General features: G+C 31.1%; 1 protein-coding gene across 1 annotated transcript; it reads left to right on the top strand.

Moving 5' to 3' along the window:
- Window positions 1-5,942: 5,942 nt before the first annotated feature.
- LOC114750276 (1-aminocyclopropane-1-carboxylate oxidase-like) lies at window positions 5,943-7,722 on the top strand. The gene is made up of 4 exons (XM_028938849.1): window positions 5,943-6,140; window positions 6,262-6,488; window positions 6,727-7,060; window positions 7,226-7,722. The coding sequence occupies exons 1-4, from the start codon at window positions 6,030-6,032 to the stop codon at window positions 7,502-7,504; spliced, it is 951 nt and encodes a 316-aa protein (XP_028794682.1). The 5' UTR covers window positions 5,943-6,029; the 3' UTR covers window positions 7,505-7,722.
- Window positions 7,723-9,965: the final 2,243 nt, after the last annotated feature.

The following is a 9,965-nucleotide window of genomic DNA, read 5'->3' as shown; positions in this document are numbered from 1 at the left end:
ATTTTAATGCAACAAATAACAATATTCATCTTTTTGGCAAAACAAGTTATCTCTTGTCTCCCTAGCGCTTTCACACATTTTACAGTAGTTTTACTGCTTTAGGCATGATTCTAAGCAAGGATTTAGGCTTTTTTTTCCAATCCCAGCTCCACTATCCTGATTTTCATCTTTATATAAGTTAACAATTTATGCTGCTCTCTTATTATTAAGATATTTTGATGATTATATATATCTATATTATTGTCTTGGGATCTCATAGTAATTTCCCCTATATCATTTTCTAAGATAGAAAAATAGGGATAAAGTGCTTAAAAATCCTGAAAGTATTCATGAAGGAGCATTCAGCATTTAGATTTTTGTTTTTTTGTTCTTGTATGCCTTAAAAGTTTATTTTCGTAGCAAAAATACTTTAACTGTTATCTGCCGCTATGTTTGACAGTTAAAATATGCGATCTGACTGGTTATCTTTAACAGTCATGTGACAGCAAATAACAATTTAAGACATAAATGTTATGAAATAAAACTTTCAATGCATATAAGAGCTAAAAAAATTTCAAGAGGCTAGGTTCTCCTTCATGGATATTTTTTCAAAGTATTTAAGCACTTTACTTATAGATAAATATGTAAATATTTCTGTAAGTGCGTATGATGATGAGGCTTCTTTTTGACTCTCGAATGAGCTGCAGATCTCAACTCACATACCTAAACATTTTACTTAATTATAAATTTAAAAAAAAAAAAAAGAGGTTGAGAACAAGACACCGAACATGCAATCAAAAGTGGTTAATGCATACGTGGAGATCCATAAACCATAATTTCTCCAACTTTGTGGCGATATTGGCTATCAAACACTTATATATATATATATATATAAGTAGTGTTTCACATGATCTTTTATATATATATATATATATATATATATATATATAAGATCATGTGAAACACTTTACTGAAAAGCAGTATTCATGGTGGTCCTCACTGTCTTTTGTTTCTTTCTCACTTATATATGCCGGAGCCCACTTTACACATAGTTCATCATTCTTCCCTAAAATTACCTACCATGTTGCTCCACATCCATTTTCTCATATAGGTCATGCAAAAGCAGTATTCATGGTGGTCCTCACTGTCAATTTTGTTTCTTTCTCACTTATATATGCCGGAGCCCACTTTACACATAGTTCATCATTCTTCCCGAAAATACCTACCATGAGCTCCACATCCATCTCATATAGGTCATGCAACTTTAATTCATAACCATTAAATGTAAAGCGGCTTAATGTGCAATTTTGTTTAGAATTTTTTCGCGTGACGTAAGAAAAACTTTCTAATATACATTGCTCTTACGTAAAAGATACTTACCTTAGCCCATGTAATTTAAGGGCCATTTAGTATGAGAGATACGGAAAAGAAAGCAGGGAAGGAAAGAAAATGTTTTAATGAGCTCGCTTTAAATTGAAGAAGCGGGGTTAAAAGTTTTTAAGTAATTTATTATTTTTTTTATCTAATATATTCTCTTTATTAAAATTTTAAAATCTCACTTCTTTAGTTTTTTAAATCGAGCTCATTAAAACTTTCTCTCTCATCCCCTCCCCAATACTTTTCTCGTGCCAAACATAGAGTAAAAGATACTAATCTTAAGTTGTTGTTTGTCACTAGTGCAAAAAAGTTTTTTTTTTTTGCTATACACAAGTATCTCTTCTATTAGAAATAATATTTTGTTTGAGACACTATCGAATACTGAATATAGGCACCTCTTTTAGTGGGATTCGAACCTTTACATAAGCTCAAAAGAAGTCTTTTTATGCCTATGATAAAACCTTTACACCATTTTTGCGTTTGTACAGAAAGTCTCAGTTTTATGGCCGGTGCAAAAAGATTTAGATATCTTGCACTGTCCTCGCAACAACTGGTACAAATTGCTCAATTTAGAAATACTCTTTTGCACTGCTGTGTTTTGCATATTATGATAAAATTCATTATCTCTTGAGTTAGACCTTAAATTCAATCAAATCTTCAGAATATGAATGAAGAATATAGACATTTCAAAAATAATGATGCTAACTTTATTGTTAAAGTGGAAACAACTCGATTCTCTTTAGATACAAGATCAAGGGTTTGTTTCTCGTGGATGCCAAAAAAAAAATTGTAAGAGTTACATCCAATTAAGCGTAGCAATATTTGAGTTTGACCTGGTAGTGTGGGATCTTAGATTAAATGTATTAAAAAAGTAATATAACTTGGTTTTAATGTAATCACAAGTACAATAATTAATATTGTTGTTTTTCAAATTTTGCAATTGCACTATTGATCATTGGTTTATTTATGTAATCAATTTCTCAACAACATATTGTGTACTTCTGGGAATTGACTTGTGATTAATGTAAATATTACATCTGGTCCTTAATATAAGATGAACTTATCTGACTTTTATTTTGGTCCTAAATATAGACCACAATCCATTTTGTCTATCATATTTATATATATATTTTTTCAAAGTAGTCCTTTTAACAATGGTAGTTCTAACTAATACACTTGATTAGCAAGGATATTTTAGGAAAGACAACACTTATTTAGGACAAATAACTAACTCAACTTACTTTCTTAGTCTCTTCAAATTAGTCAACTAGCTCTTATAATTAGGACCGGAGATTGTACTAAATAACAATTTTCTACATCGCAAGTTTTGGGTTATTTATCATCAGCAACAAAACAAAAAACGCAATAATTGTGCTATTGAATAAAAACATTAGATATATTAACTGCCATTGGAATCTTTCTATATTTATTTATTATATAGCAAATAATAATGATGGCTCGTTCTATTTTTGGGTTTATTTCCTGTTCGAATCCATGAACAAAATAGCGGATACATTCATGCATATAAACAGTTCCTTTCAATCTCCCCACATTATGGGACCAATTCATTTGATCATATCCTTTTTCTGCCTTACCAAACAATTCTGGCTATAAATTTTTCCGAAAATATTTCTTTTGACAACCATTGCTGACCTACCATCACCAATTACTGCCTCAAATAAGAGCTTGATAATTAATTTACAGATATTAAGATAATTTGTTAAAAAAGTATGTCATTTTTTTTTAAAAATATCATCTTTATTCACTCGTATTTAAAATAATTTTTAATTGGACCTAACAATGATCAAATATGACCAACAATACTGGATATTAATATATATTTATATTTTTATATTATATGCACTCATAATTCAGTGCATTGTACCTTGCTAGTGTTTGAGAAAACATAAATGGGAAAAAAATAGAGTCCAATAATGACACATGATGGTCGACACTTCGCTGTCCTCATCTATAAACTTAGGGAAGAAGAGAGAAGGGTCACCATTCATTCAAAATGATTTTTTGAAAAATTCTAAATTTGTAGAAAACAATGGTTGTCACTAATTTGAAGCAAAGCTTCAGATAAGTGGATAGCCACTACAACATGTGAAAGATTCCTTTTAAAACACACATTATTGTACTGTATGTCTCTCAAAGGCAAAGCACTTTTTTATGCTTACGTACTCGTATACTCAAATATTTCAAATTTATTTCGTATTATACTAATGTTACTTAATCTGAGTGTCCAAGTGATGGAAGTTTTATAAGTTAATTTTGCACATTAGTAAAGAAAATGGGTTCATCAAAAGGGAGATACCAAACGCGCATTGTGATATTGTTGGCTGGCCACAAATTACAGTGCAATGAGGAAAATGAAAATCATGAAGATCAGATGTAGATATTTTTATTCCCAACCTTATTTGAGTTGGTTCAATGTTTGTTTCCTTTAGGCAATTAATGTCTAGGGTTCATGTGTTATATATGGAAAAAATCACCGTTTGGGAGTTGGAGTCATGTTATTAAAAAAAAAAATACTATTTAATTTTTAATATAAGAACTAGTTAACTAATTTATTTTAGCGCTCAAGTTATATGTCAAGCTCCATATGTATGTACAAAATCCACTTTATAAAATATAGTGTAAAAAGCTATATTGCTTATCCATTTGGTAAGAAATTAACTCATAACTCAGAATATTGTAATTTCAAATCCTACTGCTAATTTGAGAATATTATTAATGAGCAATCTGTAAGTATGTAAGCACTCTTGGAACTCGGAAGCATACTCTGTCTGACCTTGGTGAGCTCTCGATGTCCAATTCATCTAAACTTTTTTTTAAATTAAAAAAAGCTATGTTATTAATAAATCACGAATGGTGGTTAGGGCTGTGTTGCCCGACTGAAAACAAACACTTAAGAGAGTTGTGCCCAAAGTAATCGTGAATGGTACAACTTATCTTATAATCTGCGAAAATAAATGGGACCTAGATCTTTAGCTCTCTAGTAAAACAAAAAGAAAAGATGTTCCATTAAGATTACTCCTCTGACGAGATAAGGTTTGAACAAATGGCAATAATTCTGATGGAAGGAATGACTAGGAAGCAATAATTTTTTTGTCACTTGTACAATAAAAAGAAATTTCATCTGCAAAAGAATGAATGAATGAAGAATTCCAAAATTGAAAAGATGTCTTTAAAATGATAACCATTTGGGAAGCTTCATTGTTGTTTCAAGTTTCCTAATAATGTTCAATTACTCAAAGTACTTAAGCATTTTATCTTAGTAAGCTTTCCATTTTTAACCCATTTTTTCTGTACCCGTGGCCTTTTCCCCTACTAGAGAGAACACACAGGCTTCCAAACGTAAAAATTTATATCATACATGGTGCAACATCATTCTACACCGACATAAAAATAACTCAAAACCATTCAACTTCCTAAAAAAACACACACACAAAGTAATAATCAAAAACAAAATAAATATGAGTCCACCATAGATGATTCATATGTCCCAAGGCTCTACTACTCAAGAGGGACACGGAGAACCAACCAATTTCAATTGCTAAGAAGTCAAGTCATAATTCACATAATTTACAAGAATCTTGTTGATAGGCGATTTGTAAATACTTTTATAAGTCCTTTTCGAGTCTGGAGACATGTCCTGACTCTAATAAACCTCAAAAACCTAACTCACCAAACTTTTTTACGCCAAAAGAACAGAAACACAGGGACAGACACAAGATTATGTATCAAATACATTAATCCATACAGAGAAATTGATACAGAAGAATATAAGTATTATGTGACAGTGAACATCTCAGCATCACACTTGTCACTTTCCTTATCCCCAAATATATAATATGAACGGTCCGTATTTTATTTCATTTTAATTGTTTAATATGTTATTCCTCTGGTCTTAAATACAAGACCCATTTTGTAGTATAAATAACATTACAAAATGGGTCTTATATTTAGGTTAAAATGAGTTTCCTTAAAAAGGTCGTATGGGTATTATGCATTGTAATGAATCTGAGTAAATATTATTATTCTTAGTTTATGACTAGTGCATAACTTATCCGTGTTTTTAAACATTTAAAAATTATATATACTCATGTTTTGTGATGCAAGAAGTTTTAACCGATAAAAATGTGACTCATAAATACCCACCCATGAGTTGAAACAAAAGAATTTTCCAGAGAAACATTGACCATTATCAGAGGTAGGAATTTTGTATGTGCTAAGGAAGTGAAATTGCTCGGCTCCTTCCTTCGCATCACCTTCAGCTCACAAAATGAGAAAATAGACCCCAAAAAAAAAAGTGAGAAGAAAAAAAAAACTTGTGAAGAATGCGTAATTAATGTGCTTTAGTGGCAGCCTGTCCTCCCTGAGTCTGGTCAAACTCTCAAGAAAGAAATTCAGCCTCCAAGTGGGGTACGCAACCAAAGCTTTCTATCTATATTAGCTGTGTAATGGACAAAAAGGTAGTGAGTTCGGTCACATTAATGAAATATTTTAATCAGATATTATATTATTTTCAATATTTCTCTCCTAATCCCAAACCATCGCCTATAAATGCCACCCTCACGAAGCATTAATCTGCATTGAGCAACGTAAGCTATTGAGATAGAAAGAGAAAGAGAGAGAAAAACAGAGAGAAAGTAAGTGTTCTTAGAGAGATGGAGAACTTTAACTTCCCAGTTATTAGCTTGGACAAGCTCAATGGTGATGAGAGGAAGGCCACCATGGAGAAGATCAAGGATGCTTGTGAAAACTGGGGATTCTTTGAGGTATATACATGTATTCCCTTCTAATAACTTTCTGGGTTTTCTTCAAGTTATTCCTTGATTTAGATCTGTGTTTTAGCTTTGTTGGTTTTTTCTAATTTGGCTTTCAAATCAAAAACTGTAGCTGGTGAATCATGGAATCCCACATGATTTCATGGACACTGTGGAGAGGTTGACCAAAGAACACTACAGGAAGTGCATGGAAGAGAGGTTTAAGGAATTAGTGGCAAGCAAAGGGCTAGACGCTGTTCAAACTGAGGTCAAAGACATGGATTGGGAGAGCACCTTCCATTTGCGACATCTTCCTGAGTCAAACATTTCTGAGATCCCTGATCTGACTGATGAGTACAGGTATAACATAGACACACACAATCGAAAAAAATCATTCATCCACAAACCCTTTATGAATTTATGAATCCCCATGTGAAGTGTGAACAGAATTCCCTACTAACAAATAATTAACCCAAAAACAGAGAGGTCCCCATGTGAACAGAATTCCCATCTTGATGTGATTTGTTTCATTATTAATATTTGATTGATTGATTCTGAGTATCTAACTATAAATCACTATTCATTATGATTCATGCAGGAAAGTGATGAAGGAGTTTGCTTTGAAGTTAGAGAAGCTAGCAGAGGAGCTTCTAGACTTGCTTTGTGAAAATCTGGGGTTAGAGAAAGGTTACCTCAAGAAGGCCTTCTATGGTTCAAGAGGTCCAACTTTTGGCACCAAGGTTGCAAACTACCCTCCTTGTCCTAACCCAGAGCTTGTCAAGGGTCTTCGTCCCCACACCGACGCCGGCGGCATCATCCTTCTCTTCCAGGATGACAAGGTCAGCGGCCTTCAGATGCTCAAAGATGGCCAGTGGATCGATGTGCCTCCAATGCGCCACTCCATCGTCGTTAACCTCGGGGACCAGCTCGAGGTAAAATCACTCACTCTTATATATCTGACAAGACAAACAATATAAAAAACCATAAAATTTTAATGCCAAGAACGCACAAGGTTTTATTCCTCAGAGACATTTCATCGAACACCTTGCCTGTAACTTCCAGATTCTCAGAAATTAAAAATTTCCTTCAATACGCAGGTGATCACAAATGGGAAGTACAAGAGCGTGGAGCACCGTGTGATCGCTCAAACCGATGGAACCAGAATGTCCATAGCTTCATTCTTCAATCCAGGAAGTGACGCTGTGATCTACCCAGCTCCAGCTTTAGTGGAGAAGGAGAAAAGCGACGAGTACCCCAAATTTGTGTTCGAAGATTACATGAATCTCTACGCAAGGCTCAAGTTCCAAGCCAAAGAACCAAGATTTGAGGCCTTCAAAGCATCAAATGTGAATCTGGGTCCAATCCCAACGGCTTAAGAAGAAACTGAACTACTAAACTGTTGCTTGACCAAAATATATATATATCATTATATATCACCATAAGTAGGAAGATTCTAGTCTGAGATCACGAAATCTCAAACTGGATATTATATATTATATCAGAGTTTTACTCATAGTTGAATTGTGGGGTGGAAGTTGTTTCTTGTATGATAAACTCAAAAAAAATATTACTATTAATATTTAATTAGCATAAATTGTTCTTGCCTTTGTCAAATTTCTTTTTCTTTGGGTGTACGTGTACGTGAGACTTGCTACTTATACAAGTCAAAATACAAAGTCATTAGTATAACTAACTTATTCAAAATTATATTATAGTGCTGACTTTGAAAATGGATCTTAAAATAAAATTATCCTCAACAAAAAAGTCCATATGCTCTCAGAAAAGAAATATTATTTATTTAATATATTTATGAAAAATTTGAGAGACAAATATGTTATTTATTAAAATAAGTTTTAAACAATACAAGGCAGATATGACTAACTACAGGTTTTGCTTAATTATCCATCTCTTTCAGTTAACAAAAATATTTATAAACTTAAGTTTTGATTTTTTGAAATGTAATTATCATACCCATTTTTTATGAGTGAAATATCAAAAGTATAATTTAATAATTAAAAAAGTAAGAAAAACATTATTATTTAGGTAGCACAAGTTTTTTCTTGGCTTCTCCCCTTTGTTGCACTTCTCTTTCTTTCTCTAGCTGGGCTTTGGACCACTTTGCAAGTCAAAAGAAGCCATTAGTTATGACCTCTTCGTGGAAATTATTATTATACTACACCTTGTCCTAATTATAAGACTCAGTTGACTAATTTGAAGAGATTAAGGAAAGAAGTTAAGTTAGTTATTTGTAATAAATAGGTGTTGTCTTTCCTAAAATATCCTTACTAATCAACTATATTGACTCGAACTATAATTATTAGAAGGACTATCTTGGAAAAAAATACACAAATATGAGAGACAAAGTGGATTGGGGTCTTATATTTAAGAACAAAATAAAAATCAAACAGGGTCTTATATTAAGGACCGGAGGTAGTACTACAAAAAGAATTTAGCTATTTTTTTTTTATTTGACTATTCAAATGTAATTTAAAATTAATTGTGGCACAACATATAAATAAACAAATACGTTATGATGATTGTGGAAGATAATATGAGTATAAAAGAAATTCCATATTTTATTCAAATTATATCATTGACATTCGTAAAAGTTAATTTTGAGCATTTCAATACTCCCCTGTTTCTAAATATAAATATGAGAGTTAGAAATTAATTTTTCTTATAAATATAAAATTTTAATTCATTTTAATCAGCTTAGTTAACGATGGAATGATAATAGAAAAGAATATATTATAAACTAATCTTTCTTCAGGTATTAGATGCAAAAAAATTTAAAAATTTATTAAAATAAATATTATTTTTTATTTTTTGCCCGAAAATAAACTTGTTTATATTCAATGAACATGACCATTTATAATAATTATTCGCTCCTAGAAAAAAATAATTATTATTAAGAATCAACGAATATGTTAGTTCAGATTATAAAATGGTGATGATCCAAAATAATCTATGAAAAATGATTTTACATATAAATTCAATATAACTATATAACTAAAGACCTTCCTCTTTTCTTTCCATTCCCTTTGTTAATTATTTTAGGAAAGTTTAGCTTTTATTTTGAACCAGAAGAAGTATCTAGTAAAATTTATTAATTTTGAAATTACAAAAAAGGATTCAATAATTATTTTACTAAATAATAATAATAATAACAACAACAAGAACACAGAATTCAATAAAAATCAAATATCTTAAATCAAAATATTCAAAAAGACAAAACTGAAAAAGATTCCCCATGCGATTTCTTTACACACACACATATTATGCACGTATAAATGCTGTGGATCCATCCAAGGGACACATATAATTGGATCTTGCAATGCGAGAGGACAATGGGGGCCCAGTGTCAGTGTCCATTCAATAATAGAGGAACATTTGCATATATCAATATATTCTCTTACCCTTATTATCATTATTAAAATACTCATACAGCATCTTAATATTATTTTTTAGTTATATTTCTCATCATCTCTAATATTAGAATTAGATAATTAATTTAAAAATATAAATAAAATTATTTAGTTTAGTTATTTATAATAGTTATGTGTTTTTATTTTTAAAAGATCTTTATTAATCATATACTATTAGTACTATCATTTGATTGAAATTCTCTCACATGTGCAATTATCATTAGGAATACATTAGGGGAAAAAAATGATGAAGTCATGTATTTGAGAATAAATTAAATCTTTTGCTAGCTCTTACATTAAGAGTAAAAGATAATATTATTAGTAAAGCAACCCAACATTATAAACCATGAATATGCTGAATGTTACCAGAAAATAACATTAAAGGTGCAAAAGAAAAATAACATTAGATGCA

The sequence above is a fragment of the Neltuma alba genome, unplaced genomic scaffold, assembly GCF_004799145.2.
Source record: "Neltuma alba isolate B1F8T4 unplaced genomic scaffold, ASM479914v2 tig00006401_pilon, whole genome shotgun sequence".
Classification (NCBI taxonomy): domain Eukaryota; kingdom Viridiplantae; phylum Streptophyta; class Magnoliopsida; order Fabales; family Fabaceae; genus Neltuma; species Neltuma alba.
The sequence above is the reverse complement of the archived record's forward strand: the minus strand, read 5'-3'. Positions and strand labels throughout refer to the sequence as shown.